Source organism: Apteryx rowi, unplaced genomic scaffold (assembly GCF_003343035.1).
Source record: "Apteryx rowi isolate R43461 unplaced genomic scaffold, aptRow1 scaffold_116, whole genome shotgun sequence".
NCBI classification, from domain to species: Eukaryota; Metazoa; Chordata; class Aves; order Apterygiformes; family Apterygidae; genus Apteryx; species Apteryx rowi.
This window is the reverse complement of record NW_020447375.1, coordinates 1409548-1436059: the sequence shown is the minus strand read 5'-3', so window position 1 is coordinate 1436059 and position 26512 is coordinate 1409548. Positions and strand designations below refer to the sequence as shown.

Here is a 26512-nt window from a genome sequence, read left to right as displayed (position 1 = left end):
AGTATTATTTCTGCTTTGACTTTTTTTTCTTCCCCTTTACAGGATCCTTTCCCATTTATCAGTATCTTAATATGTGGACATGAGACCTATGTTAGCTCTAGTGGTATCGGGCTAYGCCGTGCTGGGTACAGAGTTAAAATGACGCCCGTCTTTCTTCCTTCTTTTTCCTTGCTAATATATCTAAAGGATCAAACAGTGCTAATTTACTACTCGAGAGAACAAGTCTGATGGCTTGTCTGCACTGATTTGCAAATGTTTTTCAGAATCGCTGCGTCCAAAATAGCATCTCATTTTGTGACTGTGGACCAAATCTCTTGCTTTCAGCTATGTGATTTTTTTTGGCTATAAAACAGCCTCTGAATGCTTCTGATATGCTGCTGGTGAAAAAGCACAAGCATAATACTTGGGAGTAACTACATGCTGTTTCTTGGATGTTTAGAGGGCTCATGCTTTAAAAATACTAGTTGCGTTTATTAACTTATCTTCATCACGTACGTGACTATAATACAAATGTATTATTGAATTTGTGTGTGCGTGTCTCCTAACAGACTATTTAATAGGTTCGGCTGTTCTCCTTTATAGAGGAGCAGAGGTACGTTTTTAGATGAGAAACGCTTTCTTGCAAGAACAGCGGTTTATTTGTCATCTGAGCTGTTTTTGTTTCAAAGGACTTATTAATTACATTTTGTATTAAAGCGTGTTTTTACAGTGTGGCAGCAAATTGAAAATACTTCCAGCGATCTCTGTGAGCAGACTGACAAGCGTCCCTTTGTATTTATGACTGTGGCTGGGGTTGGAGCTGAACGTGGGAAGGAAGGAATTCGTTTTGTTCGGCCTCTTTAAGTAGACGCGACCATGTCCATCCTATTTAAATCTTGGGAGCAAAAGGGGAAGCCAATGCAGGTAGGAGAGTGACTCCTCTGCTACCGTAAAGAAAAGGTAAAAGGGGATTAACTGGGCAGAGCTGCCCAAGCTAAAATTCAGCTGTTAGCAAAGTTTGACAAAGTTGCCTTTTGTGGGATTTTCTAGCTCAGGGAAGTGGAAAAGCAATTTAAGGAATGTTCGTGTCATGCATAAAATAGCAGCAATTATAAAGGGATTTGACTAGAAAACTTCATGTTGAAGTAGGCTGCAACTGCAGGTGGAGCACAGAGGCGAGCACGGGATTCGCTCTCCTGGGCTGCCCTTGCAAGAAAATACGGGTTTGGAGCGGTTCCTGCTSCAGTTAGTAGTTTGCTGGGTTTGTTTGGACAATAAAAATGCTAGAAGATATCTGGGGCAGAAAAGTCCTGTTCTGTGTCCGCTTGATGCCATCTCTGCAGCTCTCTCGGACTGGAAATCTGTATATTAATGCAGGCATGGTTGAGTCTAAGTGTGGGAATAAAGCTACACCTAAGCTTAATTTAACCTTGAACTTGTCTCTTATATGTTGCTTCAAACCTTGCCTTTCAAAGCTGGAGAAAAAGGGAAGGAGAATCACGTTGACACCATCCGCTGCCTGGTGCTGGGTGTTTGCTTTGGTCACCAGTGATGGAGCGATGAGGCCTGGAAGCAATTGGAGTAATGATGCCAAAGTTTTAATTAGTTGCTTACATTTGGAGTGAGAGYAGTTTTGAGCCCTTGTGGGTGTATCTATGCTACAAAATGAAACGGCCCAAGGGCCTTATTTGCGGCCARCTGGCAGAGTGTGACCATATCTATCCACCCTTGGCCTCCAGAGGAGGTGTCCACATGTGGGTAGTGCTACCTCCCAGGCTGTGCCCGGCCAAAGGTTTCCTGGTGACTTTGGTAACCATTTGCTAGCAGTGACTCTTGGTATAGTACTTGTGTGTGTGTGTGTATGTATGTGTATATATATATATATATATGTATGTATATGTATATATAGATATATAATAAAAAAAGCTTATATGGGAAGGGTGGATGGTGGGTCAGTTGGTATTGTCTTTCCTCCCTCTTACCGCTGTCAGACTGGGTTGCTTTTCAGGAACAGTCTAATATATATAAATTATTTGCTTAAAAATAAGCATTGCTGCCACTTAATTAGYATTGGAGATATTTATTTTCATCCTTATTGGATCCCAGCCATTTACTATGTTAACAGCTTTTCCTGTGCAAACAGAACGTGAGCATCAAAAAGAGATGTAAACAATCTTGCTAAACTTGACAGGGGTTTTGATTTAATATTGTTAGGCTTTCTGTTCCTATGTTCGATTAGTGTTGCAGTCTGCTTATGTACTTCTAGTAGTTTGTATTTCTGTCAAAAAAAAAGTTTGCTGCGTGCGCTTAGAGAAGACACCAAGCAAGAAATGCCGTYGGAAGAGAGGAAAACTAAACCGCTCGAGAAACTTGCTCCCGCAGCACGTTGTTGCTGGGATTGCTCGGTGCGAAGATGAAAGCACGCCGTGTCTGAGGGACAACGGAAAGGAGTGCTAGATTTCTGCATTTTTTTCCATAGGAAGCTCTTATGGGTCGTGTTACATTGGTTTAAAAAAATAAAATATAGGTGCTTTTGCTTTGTGGTTCAGACCTAATATCACTAGAATATGAAAAAAAGAATTGCACGAAGGAGGTTCTCTTGAAAGTTTGCTTTGCTCAGGACTGAGGTATCAGGCGATTTTGAAGGATGCCAACCCCACGGTCATCCCAGAAACGGTGGGTAACGCTCTTAGCAAGCGTAGGCAATAAACTGTCTGTGATCGTAATTAGACTGGATAAAAAATGACAGYTGTATAAAATCCTTAGCAGTTGCCAGTTCCTATTAAAACACTACAGTTTTGATGGCCTCTGTGGGTATTGGCTTTTCACACCTAAGYTGATTTTACTTTAAGGGAGTGTTAATAACCATTGTCTCTTTTTATGTAGGTTTTCCATAAAAAGTTGTATTAAGTATGTTACTTATATGTTATTAATGTTAAGCCATATTCCTTGACCCTTAGTAGAAGTAAATGTTGTGTAGGCATCTTTTTTGGCAGCTTATCGTCAGGACGGGATAGGGCAGGTCGTTCTGTGCGCACTTGCATTTTGTCATTAATCCATCTTTTTTTTCTTCTCCGCTTGCGGGAGAGGAGCAATGGGTGAGACGGGCCGAAGCTCCGTGCTCCCGCTGCTGGAACCGGCCTGCCTTTCCCATGCAGAGGGCACCATCGCCCTCCTCGACCCAAACGCCACCTTTTTATTCCACCTTTTTCCAACTGTGCTTTACATCTGGTTGAAGAAGACCAATAAATCCCCAAATTATTATGGGGGAATCTGTTAGCAGGATGAGCAGTTTTTCTTATGTCCGATTTCCACTGAAGATCTGGCCAAAAAGCCAGCTGCGGGTTAGCGTAAAGAAAAGTTTAGTGGTTTCCAGATCTCTCTTGCTGTATTTTTTTTCTGTAGGACACACGTATGTCCAAGGGGGACCCTGGGGAAAGACACGTAACAGTAAGGGCTGGGAAAAAACAGAGCATGGGAAACTAAGGGAAATTGTTCTTTGGGCAGAATACTGCTTTGGCTCTATTCTATTCATAAATAAGATTATAATTGGAGAATATTAATCTCAGAAGTCAGGCTAAACCTTTTGCATATAATTCGCTAGAGTCTCAGAAACCTTTATCCTTGGCCGCAATAGTGGTGTTCACACTCAAAGCACGAGCGAAGTTACGCTTGCCAAGAATCACAAGTTTTCCTTCAAATTGGTATAACTACTATACAAATACCCGTGGAAACCCTCCTTACTCTGGACTATTAAATTATAGGAACACTCCTTATTCTGGACTGTTAAATTATAGGAAGTCCTATTTAGGAGTAAGAATAGTTCATTTACGTTGGCACGCTCAAAACTAGGTCCTCTGAAAGGATATTCTTTGCCGCGTTTGCTAGATGCGGGATGCCAATATAAATATTTTGTCGTATTTACTAGTATTRTTTATGTCACTCTGGTCAAATAGTTTACAAAGTTTAAAGAGAAGTTAGTTATTTATCAATAATAATAACATATTATTAGCCCTTACCTCTGCAAGCTAATGCAACACATCGTTTTCAGGTCTATTTAAGTATTTACACTTCTCCCTTTTACTCATGGATTTTCACTTTTTTCTTTTTTTTTTCCCCCCCTGTACTAACCAAACAGACCAGGCGAGTTATTTTAATACAGGTTTTCTTTCTCTTCGGCAGCCTTGCGTGGCTGTCGGAGTGCTTTTTGTATTCAAAATGAGGTGGCAGGGCTTTTTATTCCAGTTTTATTCAGAWAATATTTTTCTTTATGAAACCTCTGCAGGAGCAATTCAAAATTTTGCATTGTACCATTAATTAAAATACTTCCTTCTATGCCAGATGCATGATAACTCTGAAAATTGTTTTCTGCTGCAAACAGAGAGGAGTTATTTCATGTTGATGTTACAACAGAGCCCTTATTTGATGTATCCATTTATTTTCATCCAGAAGCAGTAATCAGATGCTATTAATTATAGGAGTTTCTTCATAGGCTTCTCCTTTCTCCTAGCCAACTGCACAAAGTTAAGGGTTCATCTTAAAGAATTTTTTAGATGTTCTTCCAAAGGTAAAGCAGATATGGCTCAAGTGAAGCAGAATCAGCTAGGGATTAGCTGATTTTTTTTTTTTTTCTTTTTGTGCTCATCCGCCTTTCTTTGCGAACTTGGGAGTTGGGCTGGTCTGCAGCGATGCTGTGGGGACCTTGGCTATGGCCCAGGCAGCGACCGGGGCTCCACGCTGGCAACCACAGCTCCCAAGCTGCTTTCTATTCCCAGGATCTTGCTTAGGAGTAACTTTACCTCTAGGTGCCTTTTTAGGCAGCTGGCCAAGGCCGGCATTTCAGGTCCGGCTACAGGAACGTGGTGTTGCAAGTCAATGGTGCAAATGGCAAATCATACGCTATGCAATTGGCCCAACTTTCCGAAGGCTGGCAACCGCTTTCTTTGCCTATTTGCTTGGCCTTCAAAAGCACTTAATTTTTTTAATATCGATGTAATTAGAAGTTCTCTTAAATCTTGCCATGAGCGGTTTGGCCCTGGTCATTAAAGCATCAGAGTGACGTGTTTGATAAGGGATTTCTCCTGAACGTTAGCCCCTGGAGAGCGGTGGTACTTTGGAGCGGGCTAAGCGATGAGAGACCCCGTGGATGAGCTTAGTTGGCGCCGTGGCGTGACGCATTATCGTGGTAAAGCGAGGAGGCTAAAGAGCTGCAATTACTTCTTTTCGGATAAGAGAAGTAAGTAACAATAAGGGTGTTTCAAAGGCGGTCTCGGAGGTGCAGAAAAACAGCAGCATCGGAGAAATGCTTTGCTTGCTGCAAGGGTTTCGCAAAGGAAGATAGCCGGTATCTATATAGGTAGGCGAGCGTCTTCGTAGTTAATGTATGTTTAATTATAACATGCGCATAATCCTGGATTATGCAGCCCTTGAGGATTTGCTTAAGAGATACTTGGAGGGCTGAGGATGCCCAAAGGGCCCTTTCTTCTTGCCACCCACACCGTGAGGCAGTTAAAAAAAAAATTGCTGCAGGGTCTCCAGACCCCCAAGTCGTGCTGGCCCTATGCAGGATCAGGGTATGCCGTCGAGTTAATTCATTTTAAGCAGTTAGCCCTCCCTGTCTGGCGATTACTGTCCCTCAGCTGAGTGCTTTGCAACGAGTTTGCGGTGTGTACGTGCTCAGCTGATGTAGCTTGGCTGAGAGCAGCCTATTTTTTAAATTAATTTATTTATTTTACTGCATTAAGTTGATTGCTCATCATCCTGCACTTGCTTAAGATGCTCCTTGACCCATTCTCCCGGCTTAGGTCCCTCCTGCGGTTTCTTTCCCGGAGGGTCCTTTGCAGCATCAGGGAATGGCCGGGAGCAATGAGAAATGTTTCCGGGTGTTGAAACCTTTTSTTTGCTTTCTGGAGTTGGCAACATTTCAGTAGTTTTGCCCTGCTGTTGCTTCTTTTTTAATGTCTAAAAGGCATTATTTTGGAATGGGCTTTTTCATGGTATCGTGGCTCTTAAGGAGATGTGTCGCTTTCTTATAAAAAGCTCCTCTTTTAGCAAACTGTATTTATACACCATCACGTGGCTCAGTTCCCTCCTCCTCCAGAGGCATAAAATGCTCCTCTGGTTAATAACTGCATGAAAAAAAACACTCAAAAAAGTGTTTTCCTGTGCATGAAATGCCTGGATTTTGTAAAAGGCATGCTTTGGGGAAATTTTAATAGTTGCCAGATGGGATAGCCCAGAAACACTCTTCCACCGTTACTTTGGACACCAGAGAAGGACGCGTGAAGAAGAGCGGAATGAAAATATTGCAGTTATCAAATAAATGTGCATGATGAGTGTTTGAGGGTTAGCAGTGATACTGTTCACGGTCAAAGGAGCAGTTTGTGCTGTTGCGCTGGCATTAGCAGTAGTTTTTATAGAATAYGCCAAAAGCTTCTCCTGTAAGTTAGCTATATTCAAATGGCGGTTTTTACATAGTAAATTTGCTTTTGAATGTGTAAATAAGTTGAAAAGATTGTCAGAGCTGCCTTTAGGTATTCTCCCTATTTTGATGGTAAAAATGTAAAGCAGACTTAAACGTTTTGCACTTGCATAGCTTTCTCTGTGTGTTGAACTCGCATAAGGAAAGCAGTTAAAATCCTCCTCCCCCCCGTCTACCAAACAGTACTTACAGGCTGTGCAAATGTCCAGGCTAGGATAAACTGAAATGGTGTGCTAAAAGTTTCGCTGGGAAAAAGTCTGGATCATCTTGTGCTGATTTTCTATTTAAAAAAAAAAGTAAGGCAGCCTCTTCTCAAAACTCTATTTTTAACTTCCGCTGTACAAATTTTAAGCTATGACACAAGCTTTAATAGCACCGTGACCTCGAGCAATTGTGCATCTGAGTGTCAGGCTCAAGTTCAGCAAACTCAGTTGCTTCAGCAGTCGTGTTAACTGAAGAGCACGTGAGTGCCTCAGATGTTAATTATCAAAAAATTCATGTGGAAAAAGATTTCTATCATGTGTGACTATTTTATTATTTTTTTGTGGGGGGGGGGGCTGGAAAAAAAAWATATATATATATACCCCCGCAGCTGTGTCTTGTGGTATTGCTTGCACAGCTCTGATGGCTCCTCATCCAGGTGGGACATGTAGATCTGCTCAACGGGCAGCCAACAGCTTTAGTGTTGAGCTAGTTGACAGCACCTCAGTGTGGGGGTCGAGATGAAGATCTTCTAGGTGGGTTTCACAGGAACATCCTGGCAGCAGAGAAACAGTGAGACAGGGATTATTGTGCTGGTAGAAGCCTATCGTACATGAACAAGTCCAGACTTTTCTTCTCTTGAACTTGTTCTACTAAACTGCATCCCACTTCTGTCTGTTTTTTATTCCTAGGGAAACTCCATCTCATTATAATTTTATAGTCCTGGTTTTCCCTTGTGAGGTTTCCAAATTTGGTCTCAAGTAGGCATCATGAAGAAATGCAACACCGTCATGTTGTGGTTGGCACGCGAGCAGGTCCCGGCATGCACAGTGATGATGACGCTTTCGATTTTCTAGGTGCTAAATTCCCAAAGTCTGTTCTGAACATGTCTGAATTGCATTTTATTCACAGTGGGCACATTTTTGCGGGAAGACAAAAGCCACATCTGAGATGTGCAATTCAACGCTTTGCTGTGTTTCAGATTCCTCCTCGAAAAAGGAGATGCTAGAACTATGAAAAGAAAAGGTGCAAGAATCTCTAAYGGGAGCAGAATGGTTTGTTTTCTGCTGTTTTCTTGTCACTAGAAATTGTCATCTTAACAGAAACGCTTGGTTTGCTAAGAAGTAGGTTCAGATGGTTAAACATTTGCAATGTTAGCAGCAGAATCATAGCAACAAGTTTGGCTGATGCTCGAGTTAGGTGGGTACTAACTGTGCACCTAGAAGAGGCAACACATTTGTTGTTTCAGTGATTTTTTTTTTTTACTTATCTGCATGCTGAGGTTTTGGGGTTTGTTTGTTTTCTTTTAGGATTTGCGGCAACTGCTGATAAAGCAAATGCCCAACCTGTTCTTTTCCGTGGGGCATGCCGCAGAACAGCAAAATCATTAATCACAAAAGTCGCTTCCTAATATTTTATTCAAACTTGGCTTTTCTTCCTTAAGGGAACGCTCAGTTTGCAAAMAAAAGCAAATGCTATGAGCTAACAGCCTGCTCCAAGCGCTTGTTTTTGGTGGACTTGGTGACTTTTGGTCTATGATGAGACCTGTCCCGGATGACTTGTTAGTATGATTTCCCTTGGGAAGAGGAGCAGGTCTATCTGGGGGGGGGGGATCAATCATTATTTGCAAGGAAAATGATGAAAAGGTTAAAAAAAGAATTCTCTTATTACACTTGCAGGTTTGCTATGTATGTGCTGCTCAGTTTTCAGGAAAATTCAAAATAGTTAATGGTCTTTTGAGGAGTAATGTGGCTTTACCAGGTTTTTGTTCTGTTCTGATGACTGCGCTAGTGGTGCTTAAAAATGTTTGCAGGATAGGACATTTTAGTGACTTGAAAGACTTGAGTTTTGAGGTATTCAGAAGGCAGTACTTGAGGTGGTAGGGGGGACAAACAAACAGCTTAGTGCCTCAATGTCCTCGAAAGCAAACCAAACCAAAAAACCCAAGCTTCTAGGATGGATATGATGCCTTTTTTTTTTTTTTTTAAATATATAGTTTCTTTGGCTTTCTTCTCTGTTGTTCTGTTGGTACGCTTGCAAACACAGTTGTATTTTGGTAGCAGTGACCTAAGTCAGCTAACTTGTGTGTTTTAATGTAATCAGAACAGAAGAGTAGCAAAGGAGGTCAGAGCAGTGCTTGCATCTTCTCCCCCTTTATAACCCATCATCTTTTACGCTTACTGTGCAATTTGCCTGCTTCTGGATTCTCCTACAAAAATAGTGTTGTGAGTTATTTATGAACTTGCTAAAAATTTTAAATAAGCAGTAAGAGATCTTTTTAACTGTTTTTATTAGGATCTTGGCTACTTACCAGGCTATGCTAATAAGTCTTTTTTCTTCCTCTCCACTATTTACTCTGCTGTTGGTTCTTTGGAATACTTATGAGTTGACATAAGCTCAGTTCAGTTTACGCAAAATTTTAAGTAATAAATGAATAATAAAGTGTTTTTCCTATGCTTTTTGCTTCTGTCATCAAGAAGTTTACAGAGAAAGAGGGGATTCTTCTCTCCCCAAGAAGGAGAAGGCATTCCCTATTCCCCAGAAAGGGAATGTTAGGCAGTGATGCATAGAAAGTTTAAGCAACAGAAGTATGCACCCTTCTTCCAAAAGCAGGCTAATAARGACCAGCAATGAATGCATTTTGGAGGCAGAAGTCCCTTTTCTTGTATCGAGTTCTCCTGGCACTTGTCAGTTGGTGATAGCTCCTCATCTGTTGCCCCTTTGGAGGCATCGCAAGAAGTCTCATCCTCAAATAAAGGTAATTTGTTGGAGAATTACATCTCCTAGGTTTGTAATTCTAAACAGATAAGTTTTTCAGCACATTATGGGTTTTCCTCACTACTAAAGTCCAGCGTGCACTAGAACTTTAGTGCCCCGCTCGCAATCTTGAGGGTTTTTTACCCCTGAAAGTAGGGGACATATTGTAGCAACAGTGTACAAAGGGATTGAATTACTCTTTAACAAGAATTGTATCCAAAACTAGCCACAGATACACATGTAGGTCTGTGGTGTTTCTGCTACCCACATGACATTCAACTGTGGATCTTCTCTGCATCCCCCGTCATCTTTTTCCTTTCTGCAGGCCGAGGGTGTCGTGTCTTTGGGTTTCCAACAGTTGCAGCAGGGAAGGGCTTGGCTGGAGCCAAACCCAGGCAAAACAGTTAAGTTGGGGCAAGATTTCTGAGAACATGGCCTTAATTGCTCTGTCTCCATTGCTGAATTTGGTGCACCAAGAAAATCCAAGTTTGCTGGCAACGTTCGTTTCTCTTCCAGGTTATTTCCCTGCACAAAATAGCATGGGCAGATGGCGAAGATGTATAAGCATCAGCAAATTGTCCTTTTTTTCCCTTCCTTGTAAGGTGTAAACCAATATGTGGGGTTATTACGGTGCACAGTGGATGCCTATAAAATATTGAATAATAAATTCCGCAAATAGCCACGAGCAATGTTTAGGTAGGCCTTTTACAATGTTGATATTTCAGCTTCAGGACCCAGCGATACAGCCTCATGCTGCTCCTCTCCAAATGGTATGCARACAGGCTGTAGGATGGCTCCAAATTAAGCTAAAAACATTCTAGTCATTTAATTCACACCTTCAATGGCCATTGCCTGATCACAGTGTTCCCAAAAGAATGCTTGGTCTCTTTCATTATTTATAAGTTCCTGAGTGTTTAAAGTGTAAATTAGACTTTTCTAAACAGAGAACCAATAAGCCCTGATGTTAATTTGCTTGAGTAATGGCTGAAGGGATTGGAAAACAAACAAGATTTAGAAAATCAGTTTTTAATATATATTCACAATTGACACGCTCTGAAATGTGCCCGCGAACTCTAAAACAGATTACCTSAATATGCAATTTTCCCGAAGAAATGTAATGAACAGATAGCTGCCCTGCACTCCATCTCTGTTGGCTGCATGCTGAAACGTTCGCTTTGATAAAAGAGTTTGCATTAGAATTTCACTGGTCAAAGACGGCGCCCCRCACCCCTCCGCTGCCTCCATTTTTTATCAGTCTTGCTTATCYGTTTTGAAAGCTCAAGTTCCCCCCTAGTTTCACAATTGCAGAAATGTGTTCTGTAATTTTGAAATATGGGTTTATATTTTGAGAGGCAGACCTAGTCAAAGCTTGGAGTTTCCTGAGTGACAAAGACCTGTATTTCCAAATACGTAATTTTTCTAGAATCGGGATGAAAATTAGATGCTTCTCTGTTTTCCACAGACTGGAAATAGAAATACGGCATCATTTTCAGGAAAATGTAAATGAAGCAGAACAGGGCGGTCCCTCCGGTTCACACACGCCCTGTAAGGGAGCTGATGCCCAGCAGGCAAGTATTGGCCAAGTAGGAGGACCTGGTGGACCCTTGCTTCACAAGGCTTGACTGTGAGGCTTATCTCTATGGAGAGAGCTGGGAAACCCTAAGAGCTCCAACTTGATAGCTTTCTCCAAAACTGAGTCTTTGGGGCTTGCATGTTCTCCCACCTTGGCGGGGGAACCTGGGAGCATGAAGAGCCCTGGCCATAGTCCATCCTGCTGTGAAGGTGGAGGAGCTAAGGGACCGTGACTCTCTCCGGAGATCTCCCTGCTCCTGGGGGGGTTTCTGGGCCAAGTGCTGCATTTGAGCTGGTCCTCGGAGGCCATGGCTGTGGCCGCCAGCTCTGGAGCGGTGCGGATAGCAGGGCTGCTGGGAGCTCAGGCTCTTCTGCGTTTCAAGCATTGCATACCTGGTGCGTGTGGGCCCCAAGAGCTTTGCTTTCTGCTCCCAGCAGGCCCCCAGGAAAGGCGAGGAAAAATGAGACACATCATTGATGAAAACCTGTTTGTAGTTCAGCAGCATTTGTCAAAGCTGACAGTTCCAGGAACTTAGAAATGGTCTTATCAGCAAATTATCAATTGCATCTCTTGAGAGGAAACCGAAGGAACTGTAAACACAAACAGTATGTGGCACGTTCTACAGTTGCCTAAAAATAATGTAGTTGCAAATTGCACTAAGTTACTTCAGGAATGCTTTTAGTTTTCAGCAGGAGTATTTTGTTGTATCTTTTTTTTCCCCCTTCAACCCATACATGCCGACTTCTGTCTCATCTGTGGAACAGTCAGTGTTTGCACACTATGTAAGCGTGACTAGTTTCAGCTTGGGTTTAAAACCTGGCACATTTCCACTGAGCAAGTTGAGTGGCAGATGTAGTTTCACTGCATCCGACAATTTATTAATTTGGGGGAAGGCTGCATGAAGAAAAAGCTGAGACGTTGAACCCAAGGTTAAAGGGAAGCGCTCAGCTACTCTGGGGTTTCTGAGTTGAATGGACCATCTCAGATTTGGGTTAGATGAGAGAGAAACTGGGTCCTGGAAACTGCAGTGTCCTTTTGAGGTGGCAGTGTCTGTCTTCATAGCTTTTGAGAAGGAAGGTGCCCAAGAGGAATGGTTAGCAGGTCATCTTTGCAGTCCTCGTTGATGGTCATCAGAAAACAGTGTCTTTCTGGTGACTGGGCATGCCTCTTGCCCTGCTTGGCCATACAAAACTTCTGTTTCCACCCAAAACCGTTKTCCAGGCAGAACCTGCGATTGGACTGCTAGATGCTGGGACTTCCCGAACACGTGGCACAGAGCAAGGGCTCAGTTGTGTGCACACGGTGACTTTGCTGTGTCTGAGATGTGCAGGTCTGTCTTAATTATGAGGAGATGCCCATATTGCACAGACATAAATCCCGATCTGAAACATGTTGTGCTGTAGAATAGCTTGCGTGCGTGTCCTGGGCTTCCTCTAATGACTCTGTAGTCACGAAGCTACAATGGGTTTTGCTTTCCCACGGCTTAGGACCTTGACAGATGAAGAGTAAAAGCAGTAAATTAATGTTTATTAATAGGGTCTAAAGAAAATAAGGCAGGTCTGAAATAGAAATGAGATTGGTTTTGTGATAATATATTTAAATGTGAAGTTGTGGATATCTCTGGGAACATCGCTCCTCTTTTAAATGCAAATTACTTTGTTTGCAGGTACCTAACATCATAATCTATGCACATAATCAGAGAATTTATGTTCCCACAAGCTCAGTTCTGGCTAGGATGTACGTGAACTTTGTTAATATACATATTTTTTTCCCAAAAGAGCAAAAATTAAAACTGAGGTTTTCAACGCAGAAAGGCGTAATAAGCTTACTACTTACCAAGCACACTAATTTAAACCACCGCTGYGGCAGTTTAGTACATCAGTCTGACCGCACGTAGCCTATTTATTTCTGCCTTGTCCCGCCAGGGGGGCGGCGAGCCCCAGCAGAGGGCTCAATGGTCGGCTCGTGGCTGGTGACCTCYCTCCATGATTACGTCTGCTGGGGTGGGGTGGTGGCCCCGGAGATCCGACTCCGCTGTGCAAAACACCCTTCGCAGCACAAAGTCTCTGCTGTGGGGAGACTTTCCTTCTCCAGCAAGAGAAATGAAACCCTTTGAGGGATTCGGCAGCCAAAGGATGGTGCAGGGGTCTAATTGCCACCTCTGGGTGCATGATATTAAAGAAGAAATGGAAGTTTTCTTGCAATTAGAAGGACGTGAACATCTATGTAGGTACTTTCATGAGTTCCGKCCTTGCGCTCTTCTGGAAAACTTCATGGAGTAGTGTGTGGGCTTTTTTTCCTGAAATACTTTTCCATGTTTTCTGACTTCTGAGCTACATTTTTATTAAATATTTTATTTTGTTTGCAAATGCATTTCATAATTTTCTGTATCTGTGCGGCTATCTGCAGTTTGCTAACCGGTAGCAGCAACTGGCACTAGAATGAATGAATCCCTTTCTCTCTTGAAAACAGACTGATGGATTTTGTTTTTCCGTTTTGGGTTATTTTCGGTGAGTTCATGCCATCTACACTCTGTTCTTGCTCTCTGACTTACCCTTTTCCAACTAGGTCTCATGTTCGTTTGCTCTCATTTTTTTTTTCCTGCGTTATATTATTTTCCCTATTTACGTTGCCTTTAGTCATTTCATGAAGAGCTTTCCCTCGTCTTCTGACCACGATGAAATGTGGTTTTTGTATYTCTTACGGGAGAGATTGTCTAAATACAGTAAAAACTTAGGGGAAACCTGTGGGGCTACTGTGCTTCCCTTATCGCAAGAAATAGGACTTCGAGCTTCTCCAGGTTCACATAGTTGAATCCCTGCAAAATCTAACCCAAAGTGATTGCRTTGTGCCTATGTATACGTCTCTTCGTTGTTGTCGTGTGTTGTGTCTTAAAGTCTAAATCACCTTCAAGATTTGCTGTTCCAGGGTCTTCTGGGAAATGAGACAAGCAGCAAAGTGTTGGCAGGAATTGCCTGAAGACTTTTTATCTCGCTGCTGACTGCAGTATGTGCATTTTTATTATTTCTTTGCTGTCTGGTAAGAAGAAGAAGGTTTTTTTTTTTTTTAACGTTCCCAGACATTTCAGCCTGTGTTTCTTTTTTGTTTGTTTTGTTTTTTGTAATGATAGCTTTTCTGTTGTACGTGTGGGTATTTTATAACACTTTTGTTAATGATAATTTTCTTTGTGCTTGTGCGTGCTGTCTTGTTCAAGAGCCCCGCCGTGGGAATATTGTTTTCCGAGAGTTGGCAGCCTTTACGTAGATAATGGAGAATCTCATGTCAACCTGTAGTAATCTGTTTTTGGTCCCCTTTGCTAAACGAAAAATAAAAAATCGGAGTTCCCTTGAATGCTGGCATGATTTACCTACCTCGCTTAGGTTCTTCAGCCTGGAGAGGGGTCTGTCAGATGCACTCGTAGAAAGGGAATGCAAAATCAGCGTCGCGGGCCTCGGCGCGGGGCCTCGTGGTGACCTTGCTGCACCAAAACATTAAAGGAGGAACAGGAGCATCCTTTTGTGAACCAGGCATTTATCCTGYTGTCTCAACCCCAAGCTTGAAAAAAGAAAAAAGAAAAATCAGAAATACTTTCAAAAATAAGTTCTTTCATGTTTTCCTCTTTTAAGACTTTAGGATTCATTATTTTCTCTTTTTTTTTTTTCCCCCTCTAAATGTGCTAGATAGAATAGATGCTTCTTTCTTCTACCTGAGAAATAAGATTCTCCGTTGTTGACGTAATTTTACCAGATGCAGCTTTGGGACTCTTTTTTTTACAAGATACAGCTTGCAACTTTGAGTAAGCTTGCAATTCAGTCACTTTGTCCCCAGCCAAACACCTGGGCTCCCCGCTCCTGAGCTGGATTTATGCCAGCGTAGCATGGTCTCTACAACAACTTCACTTCTTTTTCCCTATAACCCCCCTCTACGCTCCGATTTCTTTAAGGAATAAGAATAGAAGCCTTAAATCTGAATTTGTGCAACTTCTTCCTTTAGCATGGCCAAAGGAATGAGCCACTTTTGGCTACGTTCTGCAATAGCTTGGAGGCTGTGGCTGCGCTAGGAATGGGAGGAGAGGAGATGGGCCAGGTCGGCAGGGAAACCATCTAGAAGCAAACTTGGAAACTTCTCAGGGATCCATACAGACGACATGAGGATGCAGGGTAGGAACTGTGTAATCCAGGGGATGGCTTTGTTAAGTTTATGCTCTTTGGGCGTGAGTCTGCAGTGTGGGTCTAAGGAAGTTCAGGATCATGGTCAGAATTTACTGCTGCAATAAAGTTTTTGTTCTCCACTGCCTTCTAATTTATTGCTATTTAATCCATCCTATACTGTAGACATATATACCTTCAAATTTGGAAAAATCAGTGTGTGATCCAGGTTTAGCTGTGAGAACTCTACAGAATATCAAAGGAAGGAACTAACATTTCAACTGATCCATCTAACGCCTTTCTTTAAGAAAGTAATCCCCATTTTCCAATTGCTTTGTAAGCAGCAGCACTCCGGAAAAAGCAATGCAGGTTTGTGGTTTGGTTTTTTTTTTTTTTCCTTTTTAGTGCACATTTGAGAAAACCGGAGTATTGCTTGCTGTGTAAACATAGCTCAGGACCGACGGGAGGAGAAACTGCTAGTCACGTGCCAGATGAAATACAGCTTTGGCAGCAGGTTTTTAGTGGTCCTGAAGAGCAGGAGGTGGCACCTGGAGATGTTTCTGTATGTCTCTGACCTCCCCTTGCCTGTTTTGCTCTCTCTAATGTGGCCAACAGAAGATGCAGGTGGGGAGGGTTTACAGGAGCATAGTTTGCCTTTTAGCAGGTTTTCCACCACTTTCTGGTTTCCCGAAGATCTCCACCTCAATACCAACACTGTTGCCGCTCACCACCACCACCACGAAGTCTGAGCTTGGTGGCCCACTGCTCTTCAGAGGTGTTAACCACAACAGAAGTTTTTAGGAAGAGGGAGTTCTGTTTCTACAGGGCTACTCGTTCTCATTAGCTTTGGTTGTTTTTTTGTTTTTTAATATATTTAGTGTGGGGGAAAAAAACCCACAAACAAACTGTTCATGAGACAAGTGCAGGAGTGGTGAGTTTTCTTCCTTCTGTTGACTACTACAGATACTTGTCCTTCTTACTGTAGCTCAAAAAGTGAGTGTTTGTGTGTGTATGTGCATTTGCACACACAAATATATATATCTGTGTGTTTATGCCCTTTAACTTCCAGTTTTTCGTTTGTCTTTTGGAAACTTTCTTCCTTTCTCATAACTGAATAAGTAATATATCATGCTGTTCATTTAATGTATCTGGGTGTAGGATACCTAAAGCCACTTCTTCCAGATGGATAGCGTGCTTAATTTTCCTAGGCTTAAATACTGTGGGCTGAAAAAGTCAAAACTGGTGTTCCAAGGTAGGAGACATGACGTTTGTTTAATGCAAAGTCCCTGACATTTTATTTAAAAGTTATAGACTTGATTAATATGCTGAAATGAAAAATGTTTTGTGTGAGCAACAGAATATTATTTTTGATTATATTTAGCCTTTTTGTACTTCATACAGCTGAATGAGCTGCTAATGAAATCTGGTGGTATCAGAGATTAACTGCGCTGTTGCAGGCGGTTTTATATTTTCATCAACTTCGAAAGCAAGAATAACAAGTTTTAGACTGTCCTAGCTGGAAGAATAAGTACATTTAGGTGATAAAAGCTTGGGGGAAAAAATCTAAACGCAGGAAATATTCCCCCACCCACCCTTTTCCAATACACTGCTGTGACTTTCCAGAGTACATCCAGAGCAAAGACTGAAAACCTGGTCAGGATGGGTTGTGGTTGCAACTCTGCCTTGGCTTCGGATGCCCTTCTCTTCGTATTCCTGCTTTAGCCCTGCAGTTTGTGAGTGCTCAGGTCCCTTTTATAGGTGTCTCAAAAGTTCCAGCCCCTTTTTGAGCACACTGTTGAGCCCTGTCCTGCCGTGTGTCCTTCAGTGGCGGAGATGTGGAGCATGGACATGCTCTGCAGCCTTGAGCCCGGGGACAGCGAGAAGAGCAACCTGCTCCTGGCTCCGTGCTTCAACTCTCTGCTTGCCTCAAGTAGAAGGAATATGATGCTCTTCTAGAGCTGCAAATTTCTCTATTTTAAATAGTCCTGCTGGGAGTATACAAGCTCCTTTCCCCCCCCCCCTCTTTTTTTTTTTTGTTCGCAATCTTGGAATTTGGGAAATTGATGCCAGTGCCTTTTCACTGCTAAAAATAGAAGGGCTGCAGCTTTCATTTTACTATGCCTGATTCATATGCCGACACCGAGATAATCCCCAGAGCAGTGATAATTCACTGACTCCTTAAGAAAGGGCTACGCTGAAACATTGAACTAAAATAATCCAAAAATGTGTCTCAATCATTTAATAAGTGACTCCTTGTTGAGCACTAATGGTTTGCTGTCTTTAGCAGACCGTAGACTGCAAGTTCCATCTTTCATGGCTTTCACACCTGACTGAGCCCCTTGTAATGCCCTTCGCTTAGAGAGAACACCTACTCCGACTGATATATAAAAAGAAACATTTCCCTATTATTTCAGTCTAATGAAGACTTTCAGCTTTTGGATTCCTCTCAAAGGAACAGTCTAATGTAAAACTGGCGTTATAATATTTACAGCAGCACAGCTTTCTGAATATTATTTTTGTTGTCTTGTTTTGTAGCTACATGTTGAATAATTCCCAACAAGCTCAGACAACATTAGTGAGTAAATGTATGCCGTTACTTTCAGAAAAATAATATTTCACCTGAAAATACAGATCTTTCCCTTTTTTTAATATATATATTCCCTTAGTCTCGTTTTTGTTGTTTTTAATTAACAACCTTCTTGACTTTCATTCCTTAAGGCTGTCCTTCCAGCCAGTATAGTCTATACTAATCTCTTGAGAATTTAAGATCTTTCCACATGGCATCTCAGTCGTCATTAGGCTTCAGTGAAGGTGGATGAGGAGCCAAATTTTGGCTCCAAACAAGATGAACGACTCTTCTAAAAATGGCTCTACTTGTACTGATATCAAGTCTTACCTTCACTTTTTAAGTTGGCCAGCAGAAAAATAGCTGGGAAAAATATCACTAATTATATCCCACGTGTCTGTCTTGAAGATTTGCTGTAAGCCCTGGTAGTGTCCTGGGCATACTGGAGTGCAACTTCCCAGAAACCAGATGCATGAAGCATGCATCTGCTGGGGAGGACATTCCCCTACCTCCTCACCATGGCTTCCAGCATCCTATTCAGAAACCCTTGGCCCTCAGTGCAAATATACGTGAACTACGCTGCCTTGCACAGGTTTGTTTGTGGTTCTCGAGACCTATGGAAGTGCTTACGTTTGCCTTGCTTGAGGCACTTGACTTGCAGGTCTAGTCAACCTATAAAATTGGTGGAAAAAGGGTGACTTCTCCAGAGGTTGCGTTGGTGCTGGGGAGTAACTAGGATTCGTTGCATCAACTGCTGGAGTTGGGAGCGGGGAGATGAACCTCCTGGCTAAAAAGGATGGTTCCTAAAGTTGGGCAATAAGAATYCATGCTTATGTTTCCATCATTTAGAGACCATATCATGAACTTGCTCTCCTGCCGTTACTTTATAGTTTGCAGAAGACAAAGAGAACCAGTTCCTCAATGGTACAAGTCAGATGTTTCCAAGCAAGTGCACGTCAGCTGTGGACTTTGACCGGAAACAACCCGATTTCCCCCTGAAAGTGTGAAATAGGTTTTTAGTTTTACATTTTTTTCTTTAGCCGTATGGGAGACTTGGTCAGATTAGCCATATGTTGCTCAAGTCCGTGCACGAATACCCGAACTTCCAATACACTTATAGGAGAAGGTATGTAACTTCCCGTAACAAGGGAGAAGACTTCATTTTGGCTAGAGCATTCTTCTTCTTTGTACAGCAAAAAATATAAAAGCAAATCATCTGGGGTATTGTATTAGTGCGCTGTGAACGTTGAGGACTATGTTTACCTTTGCATTTGAATGTGTGGTGAGTTAGTGCCCAAAACGTCCGTGCGGTTGCTTCAACCTCTTGTGTATATTCAGGTATCTTTCCTAGGTGACCTCACTGGCATTTTAGGCCAAGGGCGCAGAGGCAGGATGGAGGCACCAAAATGATCCGATATCTAATGCGGAGAGGAGAAAAAAAACAAAACAAGAAGCCCCACTGTCAGACTCTTTGTGAACTACAGAAATAACGCTGTATGAATGGCTATTAGAAGGCTTATTTGCAAACTGCCGTCTCTTGACGGGAGAGCAGGAGTGCCTCATGAATATCTGAAGGAAGCYGGGGCTGCTTTGAAGAACAAAGGAGTTGCTGTATCCAGATAAACCGAACAGAAGTGCTTTTTAAAAACGAGCAGAGAGCTATTCTGGACTGCAGCAGAGGGAAGTCGAATTTGGTGCAGAATTCAAACCAGTGAGATCAGTTAAGTAGTGATGGTTTGCTAGAGACTGCACAAAATGCCTCGTCCCCTCAAGTTTTTACGTTAACACACACTGCCATGATTATTTGACTGATTCCTATAGTGTTACATACGTTAGGTGTCTCTATAGGCCGTGTGATTGCAAAGTTTGAGACTAATTTCCCCTTGCTGCTGTCRCTTCTGCTGGGACCTACTTTGGGATGCTGGAACATCTAAATTTTCATATATTGAGTTTTGTAGAAACCAGTGACCTCCCTTCACTATAGGATACATRTATATATATTTTTAAACTTAATTTCCCAAAGAGAGAAATAAATGCTTTTTATATGCCATGATCAATTAGGTGTCCAGAGCTGCCGTCTCAGTTTGTGGGTGCATTATCGCTGCGACACCGCTTTGCTTCTCATGGACTTCTTAGCAAGTGCCTTCACATGTTTAAAGCYGCTTTTTCCCTCCCCTCTTTCCTAACCCTCTGTTGCAGTATATTTTTCCGAAAACTTTTGCAGCCCTCTCCTATCCCTTTTTCCAAGTCATCTGATCCTCCTGGTTCCCCCAGTTCTTCCCTCCCTTCAGCTCCCTCRAGGGTCATCCAAGCAGTTCCTGACCTGCTGGCATCAGACCGTTTCCACGTGTTGACCTGCACAGCTCTTGGAAACGTTGGATCTGGTCGCTGCTTCGTTTGTGTATCCATACCGTAAGCCGTAAAGCACATAAGCGTTAAACTTTCTTTGCGTCATCACGAGGCACAATAAATCCAAGGGCGATATATGGAAGCTGGTGGATTTTAGAGGAGTTGGTGATTAGACAGAAACACTTTTGGACTGTCTCAGAGCTGGTGATGGGCTTGTTTTTCCTGGTGAAATCATCTTTACGCTGAAACTGGTGGTGGTCTGCTAAAACGGTGTATGTCGGTTCAGGCTGGTAGATTGGGGTAAAATTCTACAGAATGTATTACACAAGAAATCGGGTTGGCTGGCCTTAAAAATAAGTGAGTGGTAAGTGTGTGTGTGTCTCGTGGCTAAAGGGGCATTACTTTTTTAGCTGGAAAACCATCTTTGGTCCAAAAGACTTGTTGCTTGGCTCTCCTTATCACTTCTACTATGTTATAAAAATACTTTCAAATAATTGAAAAAAATCTTACTGGGGTGTTTTCCTCAATAAAACAGTTAAACAGTTTGCTGTGCTTAAGACTAGCAATTATTTTTACTGTTTTATTGAGGAAAAAGCATTGGACCAACTCAGAACCCCACTGCAAATGCATTTATCTATCCAGAGTCACTGRTTACCAAGCAAAGGTAGGGTGAAATTGTACTCTTTGCTTTTAATAAATTAGTTGGGCCCCTTAATGAAGGAGGTTATACGATGAATGTTTTTAAGTGGTTTACATGTTCTACAGCTAGTGAGATTCACAGATTTTTCTTTATAATTGTTGATGAACTTAAGCATAGTCTGGGTTTAATGCTTCCAGTGTAAAGCAAACTGGATAGTGTTAATTTTGAAGAAAAATACTCTTTTCTATATCTATGAAGTGTTTATTAATACTRTACATGCCCGATCTCTTTTCTTCTTGGAGAGATTTATGCAACTTTTTCTCCTCACCTTGTGTGTCGCTCTTTWTATGGAAAATTTATTTCAGTTTTGGTTGTTGGTTCAGCACTCACCTTTCTTGGAGGCACGATTGGGTGATGATTACTCAATGGAGGAAAAACTCATGATGCAAATAGGTATTTATATATGATGGGCRTAATCTTCAATGTCAAAATATATATATTGTAAGCGCTTCCTCTCATACTGTCGGAAATAAATTCAGTGTCAAAGGTAGTTCTCTTGTTCAGACTTCTTAAAAATGACTCGAACATAAAACACCAGAAACCCTAGTTTGAAAACAGTGTTTTAAGTGTTAAGCTACTTGTCAAATTGCATAGAAAAGCACGTAGCTATATGAATGTCTCTGCTTTGTGGTTACTGTTTTGCAGGCACGATCCTGGTTGACAATATGCTGATCAAAGGGACAGCGGGAGGCCCCGACCCCACGATCGAGCTCTCCTTGAAGGACAACGCGGATTACTGGGTGATCCTCGATCCCATCAGCCAGAGGCTATACCTCAATAGCACTGGCCGAGTTCTGGACAGAGATGTAAGTTTTGGGGTTTCCCCCCTCCACAGACAACTTTTTCTGAATCTGTGCATGCTCACAGAGCGATCGTAAACACAGGGATCGCTAGAATATAATAGCTGCATTTATCTTTTGTCCCGAGATGAATGCAAAGAGAGTTAATTTGATCCTTTAATCGGGCTTATTGGGAGCACGCAGTAACTTGCTAATGTGCAGATGCACACAACAATTCTGTGTGGATAAACACAAYGATAAAGCCCAAACAAATAGATGTGTGGATTGGCAGAAAGATATAGTGAACCAAACTTGACTTGTTTATTGAATTCAACACTTCTATTATGTTTTCCTGCCTTCCTCTGGAAGGAGAGGTGCTGCTTAGCTCATGCCCTGTGACACTTGCTACCCGAGAGCCTGCTCTGGATTTATATACTGGTTTATGAGACATAAGAGCAAAGGAAATATGACTGTTCCAATTCACTTATAAAGCTGTTCAAAGGGCAGTGTGATATTTCAGGGTTTGGTTGTTTTGGTTTTTTAATTATGTTTATTTTTAAAAGCCACAAACACAAAAGAGGCATCTTCTCATCCCTGCTGATTTCTTTCAAGAGGGAATTTCTCACCATGTTGCACAGTTGCTCTGGTTCAGCAGGCTCAGAAATGAAAGTTGACTCAAAACCGCAACGTGGAAAAGAGCGACGTGAGGGCCAGGAGTCCTCCCTGGGGTGCAGGGAAGTTTACATCAGCTCTTGAGTGATGAGTTTGCCTTCTCTGTGTGTTTTGAGATGCATTCATTAGTAGCAGCAACAACATGCAAATGTGTCCCCATTTCCATTTTTTCAGTACAGAAGAATCAGCTAATTGAATTCAGCTGTTCTTAATTTAGTTTGCATTTGCAAAGCATTTTCATCTGTGGAGCAAAGCTTCACAGCCCGAACCACAGCAGGATGGACATGGTGGCAAGGGAGATCTCGGTGCAGCAGCAGAGGGGACTTGGCCCCAAGGGCGAGGTGCCTGGCCACCATGGAGAAGACAGGCAGGTGCCAGAGCAGGCCTGTGGTGGCTTTTTGGTTTGATTTATTTTATTTTACTTATTTTTTATTTTTTAAGTTGGAGCAAGAAGGAATAGGCTATAACAAGAGGTGAGGTTTCAGGACCACTGTAAGAAACGTAGGGTCAATTCTCTGTTGGCCACCACGAGTCTGTGTCCACCTGTCTTTAGAAAACAAAAGAAATCCCTCTTAGATCAGAGCTAATTCTTTCTTCAAAGCCCCTTTTAGCAACACCTCTCTCTGTACAGGATCATTCGCCTTTACTCAAAGCGACCTAGGTGCTTTACTGAAGCAACCTTGTCAAATGATTTGATTTCCAAAATTAGTAACTAACTAAACTCCCAAATAATTTACTTTATTATGAGTGCATATTGCTGCTTTACAGTGTTTTTTGCAAGAAGCAGACTCAAGTCACAAGGAAATGGGTGGATGGTATGCATTTTCTTTACTACATATAGGTACTATTATCAGTGTGTTTACACAGGTGATTAAGGGGTTATCACCTTGTTTTTACTATGAATTGTAAGAAAATTGTGGAAAAAAGATTAATATTTACCGAAGATGTATTAAATACATTTTTATCCCTATGATTATAGAGCTGGGTAAAGTTGCTCATTTATGTTTCTTTTTAAATTTACTGGGATATGAATAGCAAAACTGAGATTTAAGGTAATTGAGTAAGTTGGGTGTGAGCCCAACTGCACCTATATTCTGCTAATTTTGTATATGGGCAAATGCCATATGTGATTTCAATTAGTTGTTGAAAGTCGGCATCCAAAGAAATGTTGGTGGTGTTTTTTTTTTCCCCCTAAGAATGGCAGTGCATTTTTCTAAGCAAAATCAGATGAAACAAAATTCCAGAGTTCTCCAAAACTCTAGTAGCTGGGAAGGATGGGTAGAGATAAATCAGAACTGTAGGTAACAGAAGCTACTAAAAGTTGTTTGCAAAGAATGCTGGCTTGAAAGATAAGACTGTAACATTATAATCTTAAATCAAAGAAATTTGATATGTTCCTATGTATGTTAGAAGTTCCACTGAGAAAAGCAGAACGACATCAGTCAGCTGCTCAGTACAGCAGAAGAGCATGGACTTTTAGTTAAAAGCTTATGCTATGCTTCATTGCAGAGGAAAAAAAACTCCAAAAGACCAAAAAACCAAACAAATCTTCTTTTCCCAAGGCTGCTCATTGCTTAAAAACTGATTAGTACCAAAGTTGGAAGGGTAAAGAAAGCAATGTGGTTCTAAAAATCCATCATAGGGAAACTGGGAAAAAATCAATCYGTCAAAGGAATTGCCACAATTAGAAGGTGTGTAAGTATAATTAGATAGAAATATCATTATGGTATAACTGTAAGTCTCAGAATCTCAATATAAAAACCTGTTTGTTTTCACGGTACAGTAGAGTACAACCTAGGCATCTTTACATTACATTTTTGAGCTGTTTATTTTCTTGAAGACTATACGGTTAATAAATATGTTTTTTTTTCTCTCTCCTTTTTTTTTTTTGTCCCTTCCCATGCTTGCTTGCTCTCCCTCTGCTGAGTTAAATGCAAAATCAAAACGGGCTGTCAAAATTTTGCATGCCAGACCGGTACTTCAAATATGTAATTTGGCACTTGATGCGGGGAGGCGACRGTGCGGATCAAAGCCGTACTGGGGCTCGGTATTTCTGAATTTCCGTTTCGACCAAAGGAGCCTTTTCCTTTATTCTTGATATAGTTGTTTTATTAACTCAGATAAGCGATCGTAGCTGTTATGAGAAAAACACAAAATGCCTTTTAACGTCTGATACCAGTGGTTACGTCGCTGTTAGTCTCTGCACGTGAGGTCTAGTACTGGTTCTCGTCAGAGAGGTGAGCAAAGCCTCGTAACGCAACCACAGTAATTAGTTTTTTAGCATGTTAGCAAAACCTCGCACCGCTTAAACCTCATCAAGGAAATAAGGCAGTTTATTTACTGACCTGTAGCTCCAGTCTTGACCTTGAGTCAAGCCCATTCCTGATCATTTTGGAGCCACTAAACACTCACTAATCTATTGAGCAATCTTTCTGCTAAATTTAGGTCCTTCAGGTTCTCTAGGGCCTTCTACAAATGTCCTTATACTTAGGACCTTTTATACAGAACAAATGAGTCTGTGCCAATGAGAGCTTTGTGCATATTGGATATTTTATGGTAAAAAATTTGTATCTTCTATATTCATTCACCATATTTGGGATATATTTGTATATCAGTGATACTGTGATGGTCTACAGGAGTAGAAACTACTGGACTCTGGATTGTCTACCCTTACAGGTGACCAAGTTGCTTTTGAATTACTTGGCGAATGTAAGTGGCAGCTTATTGAATTCATCTCTGACTTGGCCTTTCAATTCAAATATTAACAAAACAAAGGTTAAAATGTGTGACATTTTCTAGGCATCTTTCCATAATCGGATGATGCTCAAAAGATATGCGGCTTTATTGTTCTCGAGGAAAGCGTGAAGGGCTAATTTGGGGGATTTTTAAATCCTATTCTTATTTTTGCGTTAACACGTAGAGTTGGCAGATTGCAGTCTGCAAAATACAGCTTTGAGACGTGTAGGTCTACTTGAAATATTGCCAACACGAGTTGTATTCAAGACATTCTCCAAAAGCTTTTTAATCCAGACATCATAGAGCATTAAATATAATGCAGCCTGATGGTCTACAGTGAACCTGGGCAGTACTAACATCAGTGAGAAATTTAACTCTTCTGTTATTACAGTGCAGATTTTGACTGTGAATTATAAAAATGTATTTTCGCTTGCAGCCGCCGATGTCCATCCAGTCCATTGTGGTGCAAGTGCAGTGTGTGAACAAAAAAGTTGGCACCATTATCAACCATGAAGTGCGGATCGTGGTGAGAGACAGGAACGATAACTCGCCTCAGTTCCAGCAGCAGCAATACTACGTGGCAGTAAATGAGGTGAGAATCGCTTGCGGTTTTTTCCCTCTTCTCTCTTTCCATAGTGTAGATTCATTGCCAAACGCCACCTTTTGTTCACTTTTCGTTTTAAAACCCAACAAATTGAGCTGTTTGAAGCTCCCTTCCACTGGTGTTGCCTTGGAGATATACAGCGCAGTCAACATACTTTATGATTTCTATGTAAATCATTCTTAATGAATACAAAGACAAAACACGCTTTTCTTCAGGATGCTTGTCATATCACAGAAGAAACTAGACCCTGAAGCTGTATCCCAATGAGGAAAGCATTGATTTGTGTTAAGTTTACAAGATGTTTTATTGCATTGGGCAGTTGTATCAACAAAACTGGAAGTGAAACAAATGCATTTATGAAAAACAAATGCAGAGCAAATAGCTAAAAAGTTTTTTTATTACCAATGTTAAAGTTTGGCAAACTGCAGCTTTGGTATATTGGTGTATCTCTCTGTTAAATGCCTGTGGGTTGAAGTCTTCTGCTCTCTCTTTCTATGGGATAAAACGGTTGGAGAGGCAAACGCAGCTCAGCAGGAGAACRTCCTGAGGCTGGAGAAGCCGTGGGTTGGACTTCATATTATTTGATGGAAAAAATTTGTTTCTCTCTTGAGCTGATGGCTGATGTAACATCCCTTTTCTTGATAGTGTTTTGTGGGTTTTTTTGATTCTACTGTGAATTTAATAATTTACTAATAGCCAGGACAAAGGATCTGTGTTTCCAGTAAGTTAGTATGTTCGAGTTCTAGTAATAAGAAGTGAAAATGGGAACTTAGGTGCCAAAGTGGAAGCATCAAGACTGAAACCAAGAGGAGAATGCACAGATGGGTCTTTCCCCCCCCCCGATAAAGATGGGAAGAATGAGCAGCAAACTTAAGAAATTAAAGCTGCTACATCTGCTGTATCCATTGAGTCTCTGCTCTTTTGTCAGAGATCATGATTGGTTTGATGGCATTTAGTTTTAGTAGAA

At 41.5% G+C, this 26512-nt stretch overlaps 1 protein-coding gene across 2 annotated transcripts in view; it reads left to right on the top strand.

The window, feature by feature from the left end:
* Nucleotides 1–26512, top strand: part of PCDH15 (protocadherin related 15) — a 293502-nt gene that overhangs the window by 62903 nt on the left and 204087 nt on the right. For both annotated transcript variants that reach the window (XM_026081044.1, XM_026081033.1), the window contains exons 3-4: nucleotides 21400–21560; nucleotides 25378–25533. In XM_026081044.1, coding sequence (XP_025936829.1) covers nucleotides 21400–21560; nucleotides 25378–25533 — 317 coding nt within the window. The remainder of the gene's footprint in view (nucleotides 1–21399; nucleotides 21561–25377; nucleotides 25534–26512) is intronic.